At 43.1% G+C, this 26,042-nt stretch overlaps 1 protein-coding gene and 1 pseudogene across 2 annotated transcripts in view; one reads left to right on the top strand and one right to left on the bottom strand.

Annotated features, from left to right (window-relative positions):
* Window positions 1-26,042, bottom strand: part of Rab11fip3 (RAB11 family interacting protein 3) — a 96,951-nt gene that overhangs the window by 46,527 nt on the left and 24,382 nt on the right. For both annotated transcript variants that reach the window (XM_004873784.4, XM_004873783.4), the window contains exons 2-3: window positions 10,454-10,547; window positions 3,401-3,492 (exon numbers count right to left, since the gene is read on the bottom strand). In XM_004873784.4, the coding sequence (XP_004873841.1) occupies window positions 3,401-3,492; window positions 10,454-10,547 (186 nt within the window). The remainder of the gene's footprint in view (window positions 1-3,400; window positions 3,493-10,453; window positions 10,548-26,042) is intronic.
* On the top strand, window positions 24,484-24,966 carry LOC147820935 (cytochrome c oxidase subunit 7C, mitochondrial pseudogene; annotated as a pseudogene).

Raw genomic sequence — 26,042 nt, forward strand, 5'->3', positions numbered from 1 at the left:
ACTGCTGGGAATAGCCAACCCATCCTATCTCCATCCAAACCAAGTCACTGGGTTCTTTCAACTGATGTTGTTACCTCCCCATTTGCTAGTTGTACTGGAGTTTCTTCCAAAACTGTGGCCCACCAGAAGGCATCTCAGCTTTAGAGAAAGTTTAACTTGCTCCTAGATATGCTCTATTACACCTCCCAGTGAAGCTGCTCAAGGAGGGAGAAGCAAAGTTCAGGAAATGTCCTTGATAGTTTTAACAAACAAGGCTCAAAACAGAGTGGCTTTTGTTTTATACTTTGTAACTTTCTGATCACAGTTTGTACAAGATACATTTCCTACCATTTCACTAAGACCACCTTTTCTACCAACTCAGCACTGGCGGAGGAGGAACACACACAGCAAGCCCATGTTGCTCTGGCTCTGGCCTGGCCTTGGTGGCCTCCCCATTGCTCCTCAGAGCTCCAGATAAAGGGCTCTACCCTGTATACCCATCCTTCCCCCACCTCTAAGATTCTTAGGAGCTTTCTTCCCATGACCATTCCTGTGAAAGCCTGTGGCAGACCTGAAATCAGCCCCTAGCTTTTCCTCATCTAACTTGAGACACATCAGCAACCTTCTCCTATGGCAAGTCACAAGCTCATAGAGTCTTCAGAGTGGCAAGAGTCAAGACCCGTCCTCCGCAGGAAGCTGCAGCTCATCAGTAATTAACCACACATGAACCCCTGACCCACATAGCATCTGAAGAATGTTCCCAGACAGAAAAAAAGGGGTCTGACCAAACAATTTTCAGGAAATCAAGAAAAGGTTCATTTGTCTCCAAAGATCACCAGTAAAAAGGCTCTGAATATATCTGGATGTGGCACATGTTCTCCACTCACAAGTATGCTAGACCTTTTAAAATTACATAATGTGGCCGGGTGTGATGGTCTACACCTGTAATCCCAGCACTTAGGAGGCTGAAGCAGGAGGACTGCTGTGAGTTTGAGGCCAATCTGGGCTACATAGTGAGTTCATGGAACTTTTTTTAGAGGGGGGTACTGGAGATCAAACTTGGGTCCTTGTGGTTGGAAGGCAGGCAGCAGAACGACTGAGCTAAATCCCCAGCCCTACACAGTGAGTTCAAAGCAACCCTAGACTACATAGCAAGACCCTGTCTCAGAAAACAAAAACAAAACAAAATAAACAAAAAATCCAAAACCATGATGAGTAAACTTTTTTTTTTTTTGGTACCAGGGATCAAACTCGGGTCCTTGTGCTTGTGAGACAGGCGACAGAACCACTGAGCTAAATCCCCGGCCCGAGTAAACTTTTTTTTTAAAGAGCAATTTTCATTCTTCTGTAAGTTTCACAGTAATATCTAGTTACATCCTCCTGAAATTATACTTACAAACCTTTAAAAAAAAAAAAAAGCAAGAATGGAGGAAATTTAAAATCTGTAAAACAGAACTCAGTCTGAGAAGGAGACATCCTGTTTGATTTCAACTCTATGACTCTGGAAAGGCAGAGCCATGGACTTGGAAAAAGAGCAGGAGCTTCAGGGCTGGATGGCGGAGCACAGGGGACTTCTGGAGCAGGAAAGCTGCAGTCTGTGAGGCTGTCGTGGTGCTGACACATATCTCATACCTGTGAAAACCATAGAATCACATCTCTGGAGGGAAACCCAGGGCCATTGTGGATTCTGGTCAAAATGCAGCACTCCTGTGCCAACAGCCACAAACCCACTCCCTGGCAGTGCAAGGTATTCATAAACAGGAGAACTGGGTGGAGGAACTCTCTGAAATATCTGTTCCATTTTCTGTAAACTTAAAACTTCTCCAAAATATAAAATACATTAATTTTTTAAAAATAGGTAATAAAAGGGCTGGGGATTTAGCTCAGTGGGGCCACAAGGTCCTGAGTTCAATCCCCAGTACCAAAAAAACCAAAAAGCAAACTGTTAAAAATAGGTAATAAAAGTGGGTCATAGTGGCACATACCTATAATCCCAGCACTCAGGAGGCTGAGGCAGGAGGATCACTGCAAGTTCGAGGCCAGCCTGGGCTACATAGTGAGTTCAAGGCCAGTTACACAGTGAGACTGTCTTGAAAAAACCAAAAAAAAAAAAGTAATAAAAATTTAGAAAAGGTTTCCTCCACTCTAAAAAAGAAATCAGAATCAGGGCCGGGGATTTAGCTCAATAGTTCAGCTGCCTGCCTCGAAAGTGTAGGACCTAAGTTCAATCCCTGGTACCAAAAAAAATCAGAATCTGAAAACCTGATGTGCCTTCCTGCCCCACTCTGAAACTCACCAGGCACAGGGAGGATGAACAACCCAGGTAGAGTCCAAATGGGGACACAAAGCAGGACTCTAGCCCTCTTTGTTCTTTGTGACAAAGCTGGGAAGAGTGATGGCTCTCAGACCGCTGAGGTCTTTGTAGGCCAAAGCAACAGGAAGCCAGGAAGTAAATCTGGCTACCTGAGGATGACAACAGCTCAAGCAGCTTCCCAGAGCAAGGAAAAGAGGCACAAAGGTCAGCAGAGGCAACCCTGACCCTCTTGGCTACTGCACCTCAGAAGCTACCTGGACACCACTGGATATAACCCTCATGTGACCAAAGAGCGGGCAATAGAAGACTGGCCGCAGCTGACTTCTTGAGTAGCTGAGACTACAGGCTCCACAAATTTCATAAAGAAAATTCAAGACCAGGGATTTAGCTCAGTGGCCCGCACCTGCCTCACAAGTGCACCTGAGTTTGATTTCCGGTACCAAAAAAAAAAAAAAAAGAAAACAATCCAGATCCAGTCACTTGGCCCCCAGGCCCCTGGACTTGGTCTAATCTGCAGGGTACAGTGACTGGCCTGTTTTCCTTGACTGTGACCTTCTGCTCAGCTACAGTGACAAGAGACTCACAAAGAAGACATCACATTACCATGACAACCCTGGCTGCATGTGGGAGCAAGGGATGGAGTATAGAGAGGCAAGAATTAATCAAATATCCCGCAACACAGAAAACCACCTGAGTTTCCATAAAAAGAAACCTCATTAGCCTTCTCCTCTGCCCTTGCCCGGCAGGTGACAGAAATATCACCTACAGCCCCATCACCCACCTGTGCTCTGCTCTATGACAGGCCTCCAGGGAGGACTCCTACACACAGCCCACCCTCCCTGAGAGCTCCATGTGAAACAGACACTGACCTCCTGCTACAGCCAAGAATCCCCAGAGACCCCTAACTAGCCCCCCTTCTCTTCACACCATCTCCAAAAACTGCAACAGGAGGCTCAGGAAGCAAGATGTATAGCACACAGGGGCTGGGGATTTAGCTCAGTGGTTTCGCCGCCTGCTGCGCAAGCACAAGGACCCGAGTTCGATCACCGGTACCAAAAAAAAAAGATGTATAGCACACAGAGGAAGATGGGGAGCATCCAGACTTGCCTCGTAGGTGACAAAGTCATCAAACTCATCAGTGCAGGTGGGAGGCTCCTCATCCTGGGCAGGTGGCATGCTGTACAACTGGCCATCCGGATCTGTGAAGAGAAGACCAGCATTCAGCAGGGCATCCAAGGAGGTAGGTGAGAGTGCAGGTAAATGGCAGGGCTCCTAGGAAAAACACCTAAGGCTAAGGGAGTCACTGCAAGTAGGGAGGGAATAAGTGCACTCAGCCAACTGTGAGAAACCAGGCTAAAGTGCCCAGCAAAGTGAGGCACAAAGGCCACACCACAGAACTCCCCTACTAGAATGCTGAGGAGATTGTGTGTTGGTAGAATGACATGATTTTTATTTCCTAAAAGAACCATACAAAGCTGGGCATCTTGATACGTGCCTGTAATCCCAGCACTTGGGATGCTGAGGGCAGGAGGATCACCAGGAGTTCAAGGCCAGCCTGAACTACACAACGAAACCCTGTCTTAAAAAACAAAAACAGGGCCAGGGATTTAGCTCCATGGTTTTGCCACCTGCTGCACAAGCACAAGGACCTGAGTTTGATCCCCAGTACAAAAAAAGAAAAAGAACCATAGAGCATCATGAAGAAAATGAGCAAAATATCAAGCTCTCTAAAAATTCACAGCCTGTAAGAACTGCCAGCTACAAATCCAGACTCAACTGCTGAGACCACTCATATTTAGGGAGTTATGGGCACGATGAAACACTGAAACACCTTGTGCTGGCACCAGATTCATGAGCAGTCTTGATTTTCCTCTTTCTGCTTAACCATCTCGTTCATGTTTTCTTTCACATCAACAGAAAACTGAAAAGAAGCACTATCTCTTTATGATGAATGGCCAAATTCTAATGTCAGAGGAAAACACACTGTTTCTGGTATATACTGACGCCCTACCCCTGCCCATCTACTGTGGGGAAAAAGGACCAACCTCTATAGCCTCTCAATGTTCAGAAGCAGAAAATACATGGCAAGGGGGCTGGGAATTTAGCTCAGTGGCACCGCACATGCCTTGCAAGCGCAAGGTCCTAAGTTCTATTCCCAGTAGGGAGGGGAAAAAAAAGAAAATATATGGCAAGGGACATACAAGGAATGCCCCACTACTAATTCAAGTACAGTACTTACATGTACTTACATGTACATGTACTTACACTAGCCACTTATTCAGTATCTTTTAACAAACTCTAACATAAGCCACTTAGCTAAAAAGTAGTCTAGAATCTGTGGACCAAGTGAAATGGCAGCCTTCACCAGATGCTCTTGGGAAAAGCATTTTGAAATAGTCACATGAGCCTCCTCTAGCTGGGCCAGAGGAGGTCCAGAGCACATTCCTGTGGGATCTAGACCATCCGAGGAAAGCCCTGTCCTACCACCATGCTGTAGCAGGTTCAGAGGGTTGGTGACCACCAGACCTGGGTAACTGGCAAAGGGAGGACAGGTGTCCCAGGAACCCTCTCCAGAGAGTAGAAAGGACCCATGGCCACTCCATTAAGTTCTAGGTTTCTCTCATTTTATATGGACTAATAGCTTCCCCTGACAATTATGCAAACTCAAACATTGATATGCATAGTAACTCAATATTGCTCTCCTCTCGTATGTCTTTTGAAGAGCTGGCTGCAGTATTCCCAGGAGCATGCTGACTGTGTTGTCCATCTGGGCCATGGCTGAGAATGAAGGAATCTGGAGCCTGGCCTCTCCTGATCCCTCAGGCAGAGGCACACATACTTTTTAAATGAAGGATGGGTACTGCCAGGGATAGATAGAACCTTAGGATTCTAGAGCACAAGAGGATCTGTCATCCCAGAGCAGTCAGACTAAGCACATTTCATAAAAGGCTAAACTATTTCTGGAAGATTCTTTAACTCAGGACCTTGCGCTTTTGAGGCAGGCGGTGGAACCACTGAGCTAAATACCCAGCTCCTAAACTATTTCTGGAAGGTTTTTCCACTAACATGTTACTTGCACTTCCAAAGCTGAAACTCAGAACTCAAAGCTTTAACACAGCCAACCCTTTCAGACACGTGGATGTGGCTCAGATTTTGACTATGGGCAAGTGATGTAAGAGTTGCTCTCTGTAGTCCAAGAAGGGAAGTATGAACAGAGCTTCTGTGCCTGTATTCTTGATGGAAAATAAACAAGAGTCTTCTATCACCTTTCTCTATAAGAACTAAAACAGTTTTTAATTGGTGGAATTTTTAAATGTGTATTTATCTTATTCTTCCAGAGCCTGACGGGATGAGGCAAAGCAATGAACTATTTGTAACAATTTCATCTCTATCTCATTCTATTCCTGAAATAAGGCCTGTGACTGTGACAGAAGTCTCCTTGCACTCCCCTGTAAACTAGGTCAATCCACCGTGTCATTTACTATGCTGCTCCCTGACATACAACAGATGAGACAGGCTGTCTGCAGCTACAAGGCACACAGCAGGTAAGACCTGAAGTGAACATCAGTAAAAATGCAGTCCAGGTAATGATGCTTTCCTTTCTTTATTATTTTTTCTTTTTTGCTTCCTTTCTTCTATTTTTTTTTTGAGACAGGGTCTTGCTCTGTAATTCAGGCCTCCTTCTAAATGCTATGAAATAACCTCAAAATCATCTCTGACATGCTTTCATTTTCCCTTACTAATGAAATGTAAATAGTCTCAAAACTACATAACTGAACAGCAAAGCCACTGCTCCCAGCCCCAGTGGTAGCAAGTCTACCACACAGTAAGGTAAGTAAGTGCCCCTGTCTGACTCCTACTAGCACTTCCTCCCCGAGCCCATGGGAGCTCCAAGAGATGGGCTGATGAGCCACAATAAGGCTTGGGGCCCACACCAAGTAGCATCTTCACAAGCAAGCCTGAAGCTGGGCTGAAATTAGGACTGTTCTCTCACAGAAAAGGCCAAGTCTTCTCATGGCACCCTCAGTCCAGCTATACTGCCACTGCCCAAACCTACCTTCTAACTCTGCTCCCTGACAGCCCCCAAAAGTATTAGGCACAGGCTTATGTCAAGATACGCCTTCCTGGATGCTGCCTCCCTATCTACAGCCTTATCCTTTATAGCCAATTCCCAAGAGCACAGGGATCTGAACTTCTTTCGTGTGTGTCCCCAAAACCCAGACAGTCTGGCTCAACAGCATCCACACAACCTCCACATGTCCTCCACATGTCCATGGTCCTTATAGGTCTTGGCTATGCTCAGTCACCTCTACCTTACCTAAATTCTGGCTCTCATGTCTTTTTTTTTTTTTGGGTACCGGGGATCGATCTTGGGTCCTTCCACTTGCACAGCAGGTGGCGAAACCACTGAGCTAAATCTCCGGCCCTATTCCGGCTCTCATTACTGCAGCCTTCCTTGGTCAACCTGGCCAGGACCCCACTAGGAGGGTCTACTCCACCTGCTGTCCAGGCTGAGTAATCCCTCAACACCACTAGCAGAACATCCTCTAGGCCCAGGGTCTGTTCTGCACAGGCTAAACTCAGGGGAGTGGACTACCTCCTGCAACATACTTCATTGTGTCATCAGGCTGAGACCTTGAAGATGCTCCTATGCATGAATGATCTTGCCATTAAAGAAACACAGCACCACTCCCTGGAGCATCAAGGCTAACTCCAGGACAGACTGGAATGTTTTTGTTTGTAATTAAATCAAAATGGTAATATTACAAAAAAAAAGAATGGAAAAATAATGAGGTTAAAAACAACCCCACGGGGTTAAGGGCAGTGAAGGGGCCTGTGCAAGGACCTTTGTCAGCTGTCCTATCTCAGGTGCTCTGAGCAGCATATGGCTGCTCCCTTTCAGTTCTGGAGAAACATAGTTCACCTTCACCCTGCTGCCATGCAGGACAGGGCTATAATATTTGGCCAACAGGAAATGTTTCCTGAGAGGAAAAGCAGAGTACAAGTGCAGAGAGATGACAGCGCTGGGTGTAGTAAGCAGGCTCTGTGCATTCAGAGAAGAGGCCAGGAGATGGTTCCTTTTAGAGGGATGCAGGGAGGAGAGCAGCCTGTGATGAGAAAGAAGACCCCTGGCCAGTTCATGGGGACCAGAACTCACTTGCCTCTAGAGCAGAAGGTCATGAGACCCCTACCAGGATCACCTTGGAAGGCCAGAGGGCCACCACAGTGGCTGCCAGCCTAGGCAAAGGGAAGGCCAAGGTGAAGGAGGCCCTACCTCAGCAGGCCAGGGTGAACTCAGGAAACAGGCCATTCTCAGATGATCTTTCTCTCTCACCAGAAACATAAATATCTACATGGTCCTTGAGTCACTACATTTCAAGACCCAAGCAGCCCCAGAGAAAGGCACAGAGTGTGCTCCATTTCTCATTAACTGAGGTCTAGTAAAACCGACCAACTATCCGCCCAATAGCAGAGGAGTGGACTCTGGGAGAGAACAGGCCTCCCACAGACCTCTCCTGTGTGGGGCTCCTTCTTGCCCACATCCATAGCTCCCCAGGGTCACCGCTCCTTCCAGCCTTGAACCTGCAGAGATATCTGAGCAGTCAACTACCCAAATCCAAAATAAAAAGGATATTATTAGAAAGAAGTCAAATTATCATTATTTGCAGATGATATGATTCTCTATATAGAAGACATTTTAAAAATCCACCAAAAGACTCATAGGATTAATAACTAAATCATCCAAAATGGTAAAACCAATCTTTGGTTATATAAATATTCAGTTTAATTACTATGACTGTGAAAAACAATGCTCATTACTGGTTTGGGCCATATTCTAGAGGCACATCTCCTCATTCCATGTTTGTTTTCCCTAGAAACAGTCATTACCTCCTAGTGCCCTGCCTTTGGCCTCAACACCCATCATACTTCCATTCCAAATGCTCAGCAAGAGCTGTGAAGGGCCTCTCAAAGACCAGCCAGTTTAGGGGGCCTGAGTTAGAGCTATACCACCATCAACTTACACCTATACAGAGCCAATCTGTCATTTATGAGTGAAGATAAAATAAACCTATACAAAGCACAAACAGACAATGCCACCACCATCACTGGGATCCTCAATATCCTGCCTACAATTGAGGTCAAGCAGATATGAATGAGTCTTGAGCTGGTGCACACAAGACCCTTGTACCCAACAGGAAGAGAATCAGCATCCCTTCAAATATGAAGGTTGATAGAATAAAAGACAGGTACAAATGAAACAGGGAAGTCATAACTAAAAATTGTAGTTTTAAGAAGATAGCAACTTTCAGGACTCAGCTGCAGTTACCCAAGGCCACAAATTGGCTCAATTATGAAAGTAAGAAACAGGAGCCTTGGGCCAGGTATTTAGCTCAGTGGTTCGGCTGCCTGCCTCACAAGCGCAAGGTCAGAGTTCAATCCCTGGTACCAAAAAAAAAAAAGAAACAGGAGCCTGCCCCTAAGATGAAGACAACTCATGTCAACATTCCTTTGGTTAGATTTACACTTCTTCCCTAACATACTCATCACTAAAAGGCCATAAACTGGCACAATTAAGAAAATAAGCAGGTCAGGGATGGTAGAACACGTCTATAGTCCCAGCACTTGGGAGGCTAAGACAGGAGGGTTGCCATGACTTCAAGGCCAGTCTGGGCTACACAGCGAGTTTGAGGCCTGCCTGAACTATGCAGCAAGACTCTGTCTTAAAAACAAAAATTAAAAAGTTAAAAAGAAAAAAAAAGTAAGCAGCAGGGTGAGATAATCCAGAGAATGTTTAAATCACCTATCCAAAAAAGAAAACCACCCATGCCTGTGGAATGGGATATGTACCTTTTTGGGAAAAAGGGTGGGCTACTTTTCCCAGGCTTTCCACTGCCTTAAGAAAAGTATAAATGCTCCCTCCTAGTTCCAAACTGTAATGAGTCTCATTTCTCTGAGTGCCTGCATTCCATTCTTGAATCCACCCTAAATATCTAATAAATCTTTCTCATGCTCTCTTACTGAGTAGTCATGAAAATTCTTTTTCTATGATTGGCATCAGCAAATCTGCTACAAAAGAGGTGGGTTAAATTCCTTATTTCAGCTTTGAGACTCTCTCAGACCCAGCCTGGTGACACACTAGGCTATTACACAAATTCAACAACTATCAAAGAATCAAGGTCATAGAGACCACATATTCATGTCAAACACAGTGGCACACACCTGTAGTCCTAGCAGTCTGGGAGGCTGAGGTAAGGGGGTCACAAGTTTAAGCTCAGTTTGGACAACTTAGTGAGACCCTATCTCAAAATAAAAAATTTTAAAAATGGTTTGGGTGTACTGTGAAGGAAGAAAGAGAGAGAGTGAAATAGAGAGAAAAGAGGAAGAAAGGGAGGGATAGAGGGAAGGAAAGAGGGAAAGGAAAAAAGCAAGGGAAGGAAGGGCAAAGAAGCTGCCATGGGAAGGTGGGAATGATGGAAAGGCAAGGGTGGGAGGGGACTGTGGTGGGGGCCGTAGTCAACAGGAGCTGAATGCAATGTGTCAGAACTCAGACTGGCATACCTGAAGTCCTTACATCTCACAGTAGGTAAATTTATCCTCAAAAACAGCCTACAGCCAGGTGTGGTGGGCCACACTTACAGTTCCAGCACTTGGGAGGCTGAGGCAGGAGGATCACTGCAAGTTCAAGACCAGCCTGGACTACACAGCAATACCCTGTCTCAAAGCACAGTCTACAAATAAATACTGAACTCTAAATAATGATCGGTGTGTGGGTGAAGTGTTTAGGGCAAAGTGCACAGGAGTATACTGATTTGAGATACATCCTACTAAAAAGATGGATTGGTGGACAAACAGAAAAATGAATGAGTTAGACAAAGCAGACACAGCAAACTCCTGCCTATAGGATATGGGTGTAAATATATATGTTGGCATTCACTGTGTGATTTTTTAAATTTTTCATCATGAAGAATAGAGGTTTCCTAACATCATACATTAATGGTTGATTCTGTTGATCTGGAAGATGAGGGGTAGAGAGCAAAGGACAGGAAGGAGAGGGCAAAGCTTTGGTGTTCAGGGATTCAAGAAGCAGTGGGTTGGAAGAGGGCAGTGGTCACAGGGCAGCACCGGAAGGGCAGGGGCAGGAGACGTGGGGCTACTGACCTCCATTTCTAATGGCTGAGATCCCTTGGCAGAAGTCTTCAAAATTGATCACGCCGAGCCCACTGGGGTCTAAGTACTGAGTCAAGTCCGTCACCTGCAAGTGCCAAACAAGAACATGTTACTCATGGCCTTCAAGTTAGGGTACTCTGTGCACTGGACCCTTTGCCACACAGCAGCTCACTTGAAAGGTATAGAGGGGAAGTAAGAGCCACTGATTCCTCCAATAAAAGAGGCAGAGGTGGCCACCAAAGCCACTATAAATAGCTCCAAGAAGAAGAAAGGTGGCATCCTGGGAAGGCGGTATCAATGAGCAAAGGATCCTGAATCACAGAAAGTTCTTGGCTCTCAATGTCAAAAGCCACAGTTGAGTGGGAAGATTAGGAGTTTTAACTTTTAGGGATCGTCCCATCAAATACCTAGGATTTTTTAATGCAAAGTGTAAACCCACACCACCCATTTGGATGGGCTTTCCCATCTGTTATAGGTCTTTAGTAGAAAACTGATAAGATAGTGGATAAAACCTTAATATCAAACTCACAAAAAGGGGCCAGGAATCTGCCTCCAAAGCGCGCAAGGTCCTGAGTGTGATTCCCAGTACCAAAAAACAAAACCAACCAACCAACCAAAAAAAAAAAACCCACCAAAACCTCACAAAAAGTAAGTAGGGTAATTTACACATGCATGTTACAGCACATGCAACTCTTGAGAAAGAAGACAGTTATGTTGCTACGGATAAACTGGATTTCATCAAAATCTAAAGTCTGTGTTTCAAATGACAGTAATAAAACCAATGAACAAAGAGAAAGTATTTCCAAATCGTGTATATAAAGGACTTGTATCTATAATATATAAAGAAATCTTACAATTTAGCAAGAACTGTTTGCTCAGGTACACACCTGTAACCCTGGCACTGAGGAGGGTTAGGTAAGCTTGAGGAAGATGTTAAATTTGACAGCAGCCTGGGCTTTACAGTGAGTTCAAGGTCAGCCTGAAAAGCACAGTGAGACCCTGTCTCAAAAAAAACCCAAATACCAAATCAAAACAAAACAGACACAAAGAGCTGGGCATGGTGCCATGTGCCTGTATTCCCAGCTACTCAGGAGGCTGGGGCAAGAGTATCATTTGTGTCAAAGAATTCAAGACTAGCATGGGCAACTTAGCAAGATCCCATTTCAAAAGAAAATTAATAAGCTTTGGTGAGGATCCAGAGAAATTGAGCCTCAAACCTTAGTAGGACTGTAAAATGGTCTGGCCAACTGAGAAACCATTAGGCAGGCAGTGTCTTTAACAACTTCGTGATGGGGCCATAATTTGTATGGCTCTGAACCACTAGTGGTACATACCTGACTGTCCCACTGGGCAGCATGGGACATTTACCACCAGTGGTTCAAGCCAGCAGGAATGTATTAAAAAGTTAAATAGGCCAGGGATTTAGCTCAGTGCTTCTGCTGCATTCCTTGCAAGCGCAAGTTCCTGAGTTTGATCCCCAGTATCAAAAAAAAAAAAAAAAGTTAAACAAAAGCTTACCATACAATACAGCAATTCCACTCAGTGACATCTACCCAAGAAAAAGGAAAAACTTGTCCACATAAAACCTCATCTTCAAGTATTCAGAGCAGCATTTTCCATAACAGCCAAAAAGTAGAAAAAAACAAATGTCCACCAACTGAGAAATGGGTAAATAAAATGTGGTGCATCCATGGGGTGGAATATTATTCAGCCATAAAAAGCAATGAAGCATTAAGAACATGTAAGAATGCTGAACCTCAAAACGTCATGCTCACTAAAAAAAAAAAAAAAAATCAGACACAGAACACTACAAGTTACATTATTTCATGTACAGAAAAATTTTTAGAAAAGACAAATTATAGATTTGTAGAAAAAGCAAGAGCTGTGAATGTAGCTCAGTGTTAGAGCACTTATCTAGCACATGTGGCCCAGGGTTCAATACTTAGTACTATAAAAAAAAAAATGATTATCAATAAAAAGCAGACCTGCAGCTTCCTGGGATTGTGGGTAGATGAGGGGATGGACAGAGACCCACTGGAGGGATCTTCTTTGGCTGTAGAAATATAAAACTACCATGGTGATGACTGCAGAATTCCATAAACTTACTAAAAACCCCTGGATTGCATACTTACAGTAGGTAAACTTTATGGTATACAAATACCAACAAAGTGTAAAGGGTTACTCCAACAAAGCTCTTAAAAAATAATGAGTACGGGCAGAAAAAGACATGAGGATCAACAGAACAGAATAGAGGATGCAGAAACAACCCCAAGCACATTGAACTATTTGATTTTTGACAAAGGGGCCAAAAACTCTCAGTGGAGGAAAGAGAGCCTCTTTAATAAATGGTGTTGGAAAACTGGCTATTCACATTCAGAAGATTAAATCTAGACCCCTATCTCTCACCAGGTACTCTTGGAATGGATCAAAGAACTAAATGTCAAAGTAGAAACAACCTGCTGGACAATAAAATAGATAAAACTATTGAAGTCATAAGTGTAGACAAGGACTTCCTGAACAGAGCCCAGGTTGCAAAGCAAATAGTACCAAAAATCAACAAATAGGATCACATCAATTAAAAAGCTTCTACACGCACACACACGGTTCTACACAGCAAAAGAAACAACCAATAGAGTGAAAAGACAATCTACAGAATGGGAAAAATTTTTTGCCAGCTATACATCAGAAGACTAACATCTAGAATATACAAAGTCTGCCCAAAAAATGAACACACACTTCAGGGAAAGAAAAATAGGATGATGTTTTTCAACAAATGGCATTATTCTCATATGGGGGACCCTAGAGATGTCATATATCACAGAAAATCCACTACACTGCCAGCCCTTAGAGAAGAAATTGAAAATACATATGCAATAATCTCAGTGACAAAGGTTACCCACATAGCAATTCATGGGACTAATAATATATGTCTGGAAGCTCACGCCACCACTTTGAGCACCTCTTGTAACTGTAGAGGTCAAAGATAACTTGTATTAATCTTATGATTAAAATATTTATACAAGTTTTTTTTTTTCTTTTTTTTTCGGTACCAGGGATCGAACTCTGGTCCTTGCGCTTTACAAGTTTTTCTTTTCCTCAACTGTATACACATTTTTGGCAGACTCTGTATATATAAAGAACTCAAAAAAATAAAATAATAAAAAATAAAAAATAAAGAAAGAACTCAAAAATTATTAACACTCTCACAGAATAAAATACCCAATCAAAAAATGGGCACGTGGGGCCGGGGATTTAGCTCTGTGGCACTGCAACTGCCTCATAAGTGCAAGGTCCTGAATTCAATCCCAGTACCGAGGGGGAAAAAAAATGGGTAAGTAAAATGAATAGCCACCAAAAAAAAGGATAAAAATTTTTGGCCTAGGGATTTAGCTCAGTGGTGCCGCTGCCTGCCTCACAAGTACAAGGTCCCAAGTTCAACCCCTGGTACCAAAAAAAAAAAAAAAAGCATAAAATGAATAGCCACTTCACAGAAGAAGTACAACTGGCCAATAAATACACACAAAAAAATGCTCAACTTTGCTTGTGTTTAGAGAAATACAAATTAACACAACACTAAGATTCCATCTTAGTCATGAAAGAATGGTTATCATCAAGTAATCAATTAATAAATGCTGGGGAGGCTGCGGAGGAAAGAGCAACCCTTCTACCCTGCTGGTGGGAACATAAACTAGTACAAATTTGGAAATCAATATGAAGATTCCTCAAAAAGCTAAAACTGAAATTCCATTTGGTCCAGCTATTCCCCTTCTGGGCATGTTCCTGAAAGAGTTCAAGGTGTCATATTAGAGGGATACATGCATACCTAGGTTTATATCAGCACAATTCATAATAGCTAATCTTGGAAGCAGCCTATATATCCATCTATATATCCATCAACAGATGAATGGATAAAGAATATGTGGTATTTACACACAATGGAGTAATACTTTGGCAGTAAAGAAAGACAAACTTGAGTCACTGTAGGAAAATGGATGCATCTTTCTGGGTGTGGTGGCACACACCTGTACTCCCAGCACTCAGAGGCCGAGGCAAGAAGATTGCCACAAGTTTGAGGTCAGACTGGGCTACACAGTGAGTTCAAGGCCAGCTTGAAGTATACAGAGAGGCCTGTCTCAAAAAAAAAAAAAAGCATCTTTTTGAAACCAAATCAGGCACGCAAGCTTAAATATCATATGGTTTCTCTTATATGAGAAACCCAAAGTATAAATAAAGATCAAAATAAAAGAGAATAGGGGCTGGGGATTTAGCTCAGTGGTTCTGGCGCCTGCCGCGCAAGCACAAGATCCCGAGTTCAATCCCCGGTACCAAAAACAAACAAAAGAGAATAGGAAGTAGGAAGGTGGATCTTTCTCAAAGGAGAAGGGGATGGAGAGCTAGATGAAAGGTGGGGGGAGATATCAAGAGATAGATGGAGGAGGGGAAGGAAGGGAAGGAAAGGAGGATTTTAAAAAGAAATTAAGGGTCAAGGATTTAACTCAGTGATTATGCCGCCTGTCTTGCAAGCGCAAGGACCCAAGTTCGACCCCTAGTACCAAGAAAAAAAAAAGATAAAAAGGAATTAAATTGTATTATGTATATATACTACATTTCTCCACAAGAAATGTAAACACATACTACAAACGTACTAATAAAAAATTAAAACATAGGGCTGGGGGTTTAGCTCAGTGGCACCGCACATGCCTCATAAGTGGAAGGTCCTGAGTTCGATCCCTGGTACCAAAAAAAAAAAAAATAAAACATGGACAAGTCCTGCTAAAAGAAAAAGAAATAAAAAAGATTCAAGAGAAAGTGGCAAAATATCCAAGTGAGGCAAACAGGATCTCAAAAGTCCTTGAGGAGAATGTCAAAGCAAAGGTATAGAACGAATGCTGGAGCTACAGGCAAGAAAAGTCCTCAGGTAAAAAAAGATAACTATCTGTTGAAAGAATATACCAAAATCACCAACTCCCAGCCCCAAAAGATCTGGTGAATTTCCTGGACCTCAAAGATATAAATTTTTAAACTTTTAAATAGTTATACAAAATCAAGTGATTTATAAGTAAAAGAAAACTAGATTATCAGCCAGCTTTTTTGGCAGCTACATGAAGTAATATGTAATATTCTAACTTCATTCCAAGTACTGTTAAAAACTGAGACCTTCAGCATGGTTGAAAGGAGAAAGAGATATAAGTCTGCAGATGCCAGGTAAACACTCCACATCTTAGTCCACTGTGCTGCTGTGATGTCTGAGGAACAGGAATCTGCCTCTCACAGCACAGGCTGGGCCTCAAGTGGGCTGTGGCCTTCTGGGTTTGATGAGGGCTGCCTTGTTAAGTCACATTACATGGCAGAAGAGCAAGAAACACACCCGCTGCCTTTCAGAAGGGGCTGCCTGAGGCTGCACCTTCACTGCCCAGCTACTTTCTAAAGGGCCCATCTCTCTCTTTTTTTTTCCCTCCTCAGTACTAGGGATCGAATTCAGGACCTTGTGCTTGCAAGGCAGGAGAGGTGACACTGGGCTAAATCTCCAGCCCCTACAGGGCTCATGTCTGAATACTACCATACTGGTGCTTAAATTTCAACCTACAAATTCTAGAGGACATTCCAACTACAGCAGCCTACAATCCTGAATTTGAATATTAAGCATCATTGTGAACTCACAATATATTTACAAAAAAGAAATAAAACAAAACAAAAATTTTTAATTCTGTCCATTCAAAACAGCCTTGGGTTTAGAAAAAAAGAAAATAGCTGCTGCTGTTTATAGCCCCAGATTGTATTTACATTTCATTTCTCCCTAAAAGCCCTAGAGAGGTACTAGAACCTTCCAAGTTAAGCATGGAACCCTTGCAGTGCTGAGAACAAAGAAGCTATAGAAGACATACATTGTCCTGATCCAGGAGACAAGATAAGCCCAAAGTGCAAATGGTAACCACAACAAAACACATCAAGTATGCTTCAGTCCAAGAGGGTATAATCAGGGTGGGGAAAAGACTGGCTAGAGAATACCAGTGAACCAATTCACTAATGTGAAAACTATTAAGCAAAAGGACAAAGCCAGCATCCAGCCTGCCTTTTCCATACAGCCCACCAAATAGCAGATGACACCACCAAATTCCCACTGACAGAAGGATCAGCAAATGGACGGGAAGGCATGCTGAGATCAGAACCAGGGCACTTATGACCTTTAATTTGAGGACAGCAGCACCAGTGACCATAAGTGTCCCAAATACCACAAAGACAGCCAAATATCACAGCTCTGCTGCCCATTTACAGGAAGCAGAGGCAAAGAAACACATTCTGATATTCTAGAGACAAAATCAACAGAACATGTTGATTTTGACAGAGAACATGACCTGCTATTTTCAAGAAAGAAAAGACACTTCACTTTGAGAGGCGTGCGAAGCACATCAACCCAGCACAAGGACTTTCATGGATCCTGATTCAAATGAACACCCAGTTTAAAAAGTCACAAAAACAAAAAGATAACTGAATGCCAGATGTGCTGGTGTAAACCTGTAATTCCAGCACTCTGGAAGGCTGAAGCAGGAGGACTATAAATCTGAGCTCAGTCTGGGCAAATTGGGGAGACACTAACTCCAAATAAAAAATGTTTTCATTTTGGGGATGCAGCAGTACAAAGGCCCTGGGTTCAATTTTCAGTACCACCAAATAAATAAATAAATAAATAAATAAATAAATAAATACAAACATAACCACACTTGTGGTAATGGGGTAGTATTTCAAAGGTAGAGTGCTTGCCTAGCATGTGTCTACCGTCCCCAGCACCACAAAAAAAAAAAAAAATCATTGGAAATTTGATGACATTAAGGGACTGCTATCAATATCTGAAGTATGGAAATACTTTAGAATTCCTCAAAGAGCAATGCTTTTGTTGTATACTTACTGAAATATTTGGAGATGTCTCAAAGATCTAGAGTGAGGCATAGATAAACAGCCAAAAGACGTGGCAGAGCTGCTAGGCTGGAAAGGGCACACAGTTGTTGCCAACAGAAATGGGTTCAGCCTCCTCCATAACAAGAACTTTAAAATGAGGAGTAAGAGAAAGAGAAGGGACAAAAGGAGCTGAGGTGGATGGGCCAAGCATTTGGCCAGAGAGAAGCCTGTGGGCTGAGTATAGGAGGCTCACAAAGGAAACCCCCACAGGAAGGCACTGGGTAGTTGTGCATTAAGACAAACCTATTTCCAAGTGGAGAATCATCACGGCCGTGGCTGGCACCATCTTTGCTAAGGCAACATCCGTTAATTCTCAAAATCCCAGCTATCCCCAAGAGGTGCCTCTATGCCGGGCAGGATGGCAGACATACCATGGAAGCCCAGGCAAGGAGGGAAAGCAGACCAGCCAGATCCCATCCCCAGTAGGATGTCAGGAGAGCTAGAGCCAGACCTAGGAGGGTGAGGAAGTAGTATCTCTGGCCTGTGGACTTTCCTCAACAGCCATCTCTGCTCCTCCTCACCACAGTATTTTAAGGAGTCACTGCCCTGGGCAGGAAAAGACAGAAAAACCCCACCATGAGGATCTAAACAGAGGTAACAATGGAGGGCTCCATTCAGAGGCATAAATCCAGGATACAGCAAGAGACAGGCAGCTGAAAGCAAGACAGCAAGAACAAGGCCGCTGGGGCTCATGTCGGAGCAACTTAACCTGAGTATAAACCAGGCCAGGTCAGGAGAACAAGTTCAGACTTTGGACAGGGTTGTCAGCAGGGTGGAGGCAGACCCTGAAAGCAGCCTCAGTGGGGAGGCAGGAGAGGCTGTACCTGCATGGAAATGTGGCTAGCTTCCTCCGGGGACTTCAGCAGAATGCCAGGGCAGGTGTTGGCTGCCCACTGCATTACTCACAGACCTAGGCATCACCCAGACCCAAAAGTCAAAATGTACTTGAGACAATCTAAACTCAAGGGCACCTGGGAAAGGAGACCTGATGGGCACCAGGCCACCACATCAGGCTCTCCCATCACCATCTTACAACATCAAGTCAGATTCAGTAAACCCAGGCCCAACTGACTGGGCACAACAGCACAGGACTCTCAAGCCAGAAACACCATCTACCACATTTCCTGTACAGAGGGAAGAAGGTAGCCAATACCCCTCCAACTAGGGGCCCTGCCTGTCACCTGACACTGGGCACATAAATCTATCAGCTGATTTCTTGGAAATGATGGAACCAATGTGCTTCATCACAAGTCTCCCTTCTTATCTCATGAAACCTTTATCCCTAAAGCACATGATGTCCCGGGAGTACCCTGTTGGTGCCTGTGAGTCCTCTAACCCAGAACCCAGATGGCCTCTCTGTCCTGAGAGTCCCAATGATCTCAACACTGGGCTTTGAACAGAACACAGACTGGTGTTCATCTGAACCCTGACCAACCACTTAAACAAATCATTAGCTAGGAGTACACCCTTCAATGTTACCAAAGAATGAACTACAGTGTGCTTTTTTTTTGAGACAGAGTCTTGTTATATAGCCCAGGCTAGCCTTGAACTCGAGACGATCCTCCTGCTTCAGCCTTCCAAGTGCTAGGACTATAGGCATGTGCTACCACGCCTGGCAGTATACATTTTAAAAACTCCATCTTAACTTTATTTTCTTTTTCTTTTTTTTTTCTTTTGGTACCGGGGATCAAACTCGGGACCTTCCACTTGCGAGGCAGGCAGCGGAACCACTGAGCTAAATCCCTGGCCCACTTCATTTTCTTCATAGTGGGGAGAACAGATTAACTTCCATATATCGGGTGATGCAGAGATGATTGTAATTCTCCAAACCTAAACTGCTCCATTTAGAGGCTTTCAGAAAAAAATCGTGACACAGGGAAAAATAATATAGCCTGCAGTCCTGAAAAATCCAGTGGAGCCAGTAAACCAACTAAAAATCATTAACCAGAGCTATCCAAACAAAGCAGCATTCTCTAACAAGTGGACACACCATCACCATGGGAGAGAAAGCCACTGTGAGGGGCAGTGTGGGCTCCCAGTAGGATCACTCTACTATGAAAACTTATAATCAATCATATAGTTTCTACTACAACACATGTGGAAATATATCCACTAATCTGAGAGAGAAGAAACCAGAATGAGTTTCCTGAAACAACAGAAACTCTCCTACAGAAATCACATGAAAACACTGCAAAAAGCACTTGCCAAAGGAGAACCACCCCCGTTTCTGCATCTTGTTGCTATCATACATGAATCACAACATCCTCAACAAAGTACATCCTATTAGAAGCCAAGGTAGCACAGCCAATAGGTTCCTAGGGCTCCCTTTCACTATTCATAAATTTCACACTAGATCAGCACAGGCCAGGAGAAGCAACTATGGAAAGCCTGATAAACAATTTTTTTCTTTGTTTTTGTTTTTGAGACAAGTTGGTCTTGAACTCATTCTAATAGCCCAGGCTGGCCTGGAACTCATGGTGATCCTCTTGGCTCAGCCTCCCAAGTGCTGGGATTACATGCATGTGCTACCTCCCTTGGCTAATAAACAATTACTAAATATCACACTGAAGGTAGAGCCTGCCCACCACAAGGGATCTATACAATTTTCCGAAAAGCCCTGCAAAATGGATAAGCATGTACACAGTGGGTTTTCCTGGCTGCTCCCAAGACATCCTCTCAGATGCCCTTAGCTACACCAGCCTTGTAACCCAATGAGGACCTGAAGTGACCAGCTTACACTCACCTCCAAAGAGCTCTGGCAGAAGATAGTCACACTTACCCTTGATCCCCATGAGAGTTCCTAAAGATTCCATTTCCATCTTAGATCCCAGAGGAAAGCAAAAACCAACTCATTCTGATAAAACTAGAGAAGACTACGGCCAGGGATTTAGCTCAGTGGCACTGCCCTGCCCTGCAAGCACAAGGTACTGAGTTCAATCCCTGGTACCAGAAAAAAAAAAAAAAAACTAGAAAAGACTAGATTTCTCTCGCAAGTGCAAGGACCTGAGTTCGATCCCCGGTACCAAACAACAACAACAAAAGACTAGATTTCATAGTTTTCAAAATGTATAATCAGAATACAGGAAGGAAACATAAATATATTGTTTCTCCCAGAGGTGGTGGCACATGCCTGTAATCCCAACACTCGGGAGGCTGAGGCAGGAGGATCACTGTGAATTTGAGGCCAGTCTGAACTACAAAGCAAGACTTTGTCTCCCCAAAAATATAATATACATATATTATATATATATATATATTGCTTCTTTACTGACACATTTGTGTTTTTTTGAGGCTTGGGGGGGGGTATTTTTGTTTTTGTTTTGACACAATGTCTCACTTTGTAATTTAGGCTTGCCTTGAACTCAGTATGTAGCCCAGACTGCCCTTAAACTCACAGCAATCAGAATACTTCTGCCTCCTAAATTCTGAGAATTTACAGGCATGCGCTACCATGTCCAGCTTTACTGACATCTTTGAAAACAAGACTGGAGGTAATTTTGCATGTTTGTTTGTTTGTTTGGGGGGATATTTTTGAGACAGAGTCTCAAAACTATGTAGTTTGAGTGTGTAGGCCTGGCTGACCTCAAACTCCCAGAGGTCTTTCTGCCTCAGCCTCCCCAATGCCGGGATTACGGATGTGCACCATCACACTTGGCAAGACTGGAGTATTTTATTTATTTTTTTTTTTGGAACCAGGTATCGAACTGAGGTCTTTCCGCTTGTGAGGCAGCCGGTGCAACCACTGAGCTAAATCCCCAGCTAAGACTGGAGTTTGTTTTTTTTTAAAGACTGGAGTATTTTAAATACACAGAGCTATGATTTTCAGTTTATGATTTGAACCCAGAGTGATAGGATACAAATTTGCTCCACTGCACCCAATGAGAGGACATTAACTGACTTAAATTGTCTTTTTTAAAAAAAAGTCTCAGCTATGTAAATTTATTTCCTTTTGATTATCATCAAATGACAAATCTTAGGGCTGGAATGTAAATCAGTAGTACAGCACTTGCCTACCATGCATTAAGGTGCTGGGCTCAATCCCAGTATCACAAGAAAAAAAAAAAAATCTCCTATTTATTGCTTTAAGGACTTTATTCCCCTCATTTTTTTTTTTTCTTTTAGTACCGGGGATTGAACTCAGGTCCTTGCACTTGCACAGCAGACAGTGAAACCACTGAGCTAAATCCCCGGGCTCTCCCCTCATATTATTTATTTATTCATTCATTCATTCATTCATTCATTTATTTTTTGGTACCAGGGATCGAACGTGGGACCTTGTGCTTGTAAGGCAGGCGATGTAACCACTGAGCTAAATCCCCGGCCCTCATATAATTTATTAATAGTGAGCTTTCAGCACAGTAAAAACTCATCTCAAGGAGAGAACAACTCTCTAAATGGGATAAAAAACCTTTCATCCAGGCCCAGTATGGTGGTGCACCCCTGAAATCCCACCACTCAGGAAGCTGAGGTAGGAGGATCCCATGGAGATCCAGCACTGAGTTATATGGTGAATTCAAGGCCAGTCTGAACGACATAGATCCAGTCTCAAAAAAAAAACGAAACAAGAAAGCTTTCATCTAATTCAGGATCCCTCCTCTGACGCCAGTCTACCTTGCAGAGGCCTGAGCTCACTATAACAAATGTTCAACCTTCCACTGTACTCTGGCTCTGTCCCAAACTCTTGCCAGCTACTATTCACATTCCACTGGTCTCTCCAACCTGAGGAGCTACCTGGATGGGGAGACTGCACAAGCCTCACCCCTTAAGCAATAAATTAAAAATCACAATACTGACTTCTCGTGATTTTGGGGGTCATGAAGGTACATACAAGTCAAACCTTTCAGGACTGGGTTAGTATTCTTCATAATGTGATCTCTCTCCTAAAGGAATTTCATTGATTCACAGTATCATATATAACAACTCTTAGAAAATCTAAAAACAGCAGGTAGTTAAAGCTTTACATAAATAAGATACACTAGAAGGGCTGGGGATTTAGCTTAGTGGTTTCGCCGCCTGCTGCGCAAGTGCAAGACCCAAGTTCGATCCCCGATACCAAAAAAAACCCAAAAAACCAAAAAACAAACAAACAAGCAAAAAAGATACATTAGAAAGTGACCACTAAAAAAACCCAAAAGTGACCACTGTAAACAGAGACATGGAAGAACAGTCTGGCAAGAGTGAGTTGTGTGTCATCTGCTCATGTGGTGCCAGTACGTGGTCACACCAGCTCCCCCCTCACAGTACACAGCTGTCATTAACAGAAACAGGTGTCTCACACGCAGCTCAGTTATGAGAAAATTCTGATGTGCTACACATATAAAGTAACATAACTCCGATCTTTTTGTGATATTCCTATGAACATAATAGTTTAGCTGGGTGTGGTAGTGCATCCTTGTAATCCCAGAACTCAGAGACTGAGGCAGGAGAATTGCCACCAGTCCAAGGCCAACCTAAACTACATAGTAAGACCTTGTCTCAAAGAAAAGGAAAAAAAAGAATAGTTTAAAATGCCACAGCAACAAGAACCAACCAATCTTTCACCATAGATTAGGATCTAAAGAAGCTTCATTAATGATGTCAATATTTGTAAAGAATTGACATGGGTTTTTTTTTGAGATATGCCAGGATGGCCTTGAACTTACTGTGTAGCCCAGGCTGGCCTGGAACTGGTGAGTGACCCTTCTGGCTCAGTTTCCCAAGAGCTGGAATTACAGGCTTATGTCACCACAGAGTCACATGCTTAATTCTTGAGTGGAGAACCGTTGCTGGTTAATTTTAACAAGGATAACGGAAGTATTCTTAAAAATGTAAAGATGTTCTGGATGGGGATTTAGCTCAGTGATTTCACCACCTGCCTTGCAAGCCCAAAGGCCTGAGTTCGATCCCCAGTACCAAAAAAAAACAAAGTAAAGATGTTCAATAAAATACTTCAGTGACATTTAATATAAAACTGGAATCAGCCAGATTTAAATCAAGGTAAAGGGCACATCTGCTTCTTGGTTCTCACACCTGAGGAAGGGTCTGCCCAAGAGTGGACTGATACTCTGCCGAGTGCCCACCTAGATTTGTTTGGGTTTTGTTGTTTTGTTTTGTTTTGTTTTGTGGTGAGTTGGTGGTACTGGTGCACTCATCTGATCTCAGATCAAAAAGAAATGCTATATCACTCTGTTCTCAGAGCCTTTGAAACAAACTGGACACAAATAATAGAAATGATACATAATCCAACATTTCTAAGCAGGTGATTTTATATCTGTAACTCTTTAGAGAGCAAACTAAGAAATAAAGCTTATTCTTACAACCTCAGGTGAGAAATGCCCGTGGGTTATACTTTTGAGCCTGCAGAAAGCCAGCTTCTGCTCAGCTGTGCTAGGGATCAGGGACCCCAGAGTCCCAGAGGCAAATTTTTAACTCCTATTTAGACTGCTAAATTCCACACCCTACTCTTGCCTGAAGGTCTCCTTGGTCTAAGGAGGATGTGAGGTGGTATAGGCCATGTCCTGGAGCAAAGGGAAGGCCTTAACTGCTTCAGGTGACAGAACAGCTCTGACTCTCCATGTTCTTTCTGTTAACAGTTTTATGAGACATAATTCAGTACCATAACCCAACCATTCAATGGTTTTTAGTATAGTCACAAAGCTGAAGACAGTAACATTTAAAGTACACATGAGAAACAGGCCTGGAGGCACACACCTGTAATCTCAGAATTATGGGAGTCTGAGGTAGGAAAACCATAAATTCAAGCCTAGCCTGCAAGACTCCTGTCTCAAAATAAAATTTTTTTAAAAGTGCTAGCTCAGTAAGAAGATCCTGGGTTCAACACCCAGTATTTAAAAAATTAAAAACACACCACATGAGAACACTTGGAATACATCCACATGGACATGGACACATTCAAGCTGTGAACAAACAAGCTGAAGAAATGAAGCCAAATATAGTAAAGTAAGCAAATATTCACACTTCTCTACATTATAACCATATAATCAGAGAAACAGCCTAGCCCCTGAAGGCAGGGGCCTGTAGAGCTTATTCCTGCGATCCAAGTCTGATGTCACAAAGAAGGGGGTTTCAGGGGAAGGGAACTCCTAGGACCAGGGAAATGAAAATGCTGCCTGCTTGGTTCTCCTCTGGCATGCTAAGGACTATTCAAATTCCCTGTGACCTACAGATGCTACTCAGCACCCTGGCTGCTTCCTGGTCCTTCCACAGAAGCAAAATGGAAGTGAGTTCTATAGGGCTTTGCACACAGGGAACAAGATCGTGAGGAAGGGAGAACTTGGTGTGGTTCAGCTGCTTCCTCTGCCTTCAGTTTCAGCACCTCTCTTGTAGCTTCCAACAGCACCATGCCAGCACAGAGTGTCTGGAAGGTCACACACTCTGTGGTCATCCATCAGAGCCAGTAGGAGGACATCCACAGGAAGAACTTGCCATTTTCAGTGGAAAACAAGTGACAGTTACCGACTATGATGACCTTGTTGACTATGACCTTGTACTTTGGATCTGGTTTTGCTGCACCTTCCTTTATAGTAAAACAACTGCTTAAGAAATAAGATGTTTTAATTAATTCATTTAACAGATATGAAATTTTTTCCAAAAAAAATTTTTTTTGAGACAGAGTCTCACTTTGTAGTCCATCCTGGCCTTGAACTCTTGATCCTCCTGTTTCAGCCTCTTGAGCACTGGAACTATATACAGGTGTATACCAACAGCCTAGCTCTGAAAAAAATTTTTTTTTTTTTTGGTACTGGGGATCGAACTTGGGACCTTGTATTTGCAAGGCAGGCGGTGGAACCACTGAGCTAAATCCCCAGCCCTGAAGGTTTTTGTGGGGTTTTTTGGTACCAGGGATCGAACTCAGGACATTGCGCCTGCGAGGCAGGAGGCAGAACCACTGAGTTAAATCCCTGGCCCCCTGAAGAATGTTTTAAGAGGTACAATTTCTTTGAAAAATGGAACAAACTCTAGAATCCATATAGCATACTGGATATGTTTATAAGTCAGCTATTGAGATGAATGCTTAATGCTTCTCTGAAATGGGAAATGTGATAATTAAACTTCCTTTTTTTTTTTGGGTACCGGGGATCGAACTCTGGACCTTGCACTTTCGAGGCAGGCAACAGAACCACTGAGCTAAACCCCCGGCTGGGAAATGTGATAATTAAACATGTTTATTTTATTATTTGGGTAATCCTCCATATTAGTTTTTAATCAAGAATTAAACTACAATTGAACTACAAGAATTGAACTACTTTTAATCAAGCCTGAACTACATAATGAGACCCTGTCTCAAAAAAACAGAACAACTGGGTGTGGCAGTGCACCCGTGTAATCCTAGCACAAGACTGAGGTAGGAGGATCACCACAAGTTCCAGGCCAGCCTGAACAACATAGTGAGATCCTGACTCAAACAAAAACAAAACAAAGAATTGTATATGATTTAGTTTGTTTTGTGGTCTTAAATTCTGAGATTTTATCTAATTTTTTATTCACAGGGGTCGGCCATGTTGTTAATTTATATTATAAAAGTGCAAAGTGGCCAAGGATTTAGCTCAGTGGTTCTGCTGCCTGCTTCGCAAGCAGCAAGGACCTGAGTTCAATCCATGGCACCAAAAAACAAAAAAAGTGC

Source organism: Heterocephalus glaber, unplaced genomic scaffold (assembly GCF_053883595.1).
Source record: "Heterocephalus glaber isolate CG9 unplaced genomic scaffold, H.glaber_assembly_v1.0 deba00001781, whole genome shotgun sequence".
Lineage (NCBI taxonomy): Eukaryota > Metazoa > Chordata > Mammalia > Rodentia > Bathyergidae > Heterocephalus > Heterocephalus glaber.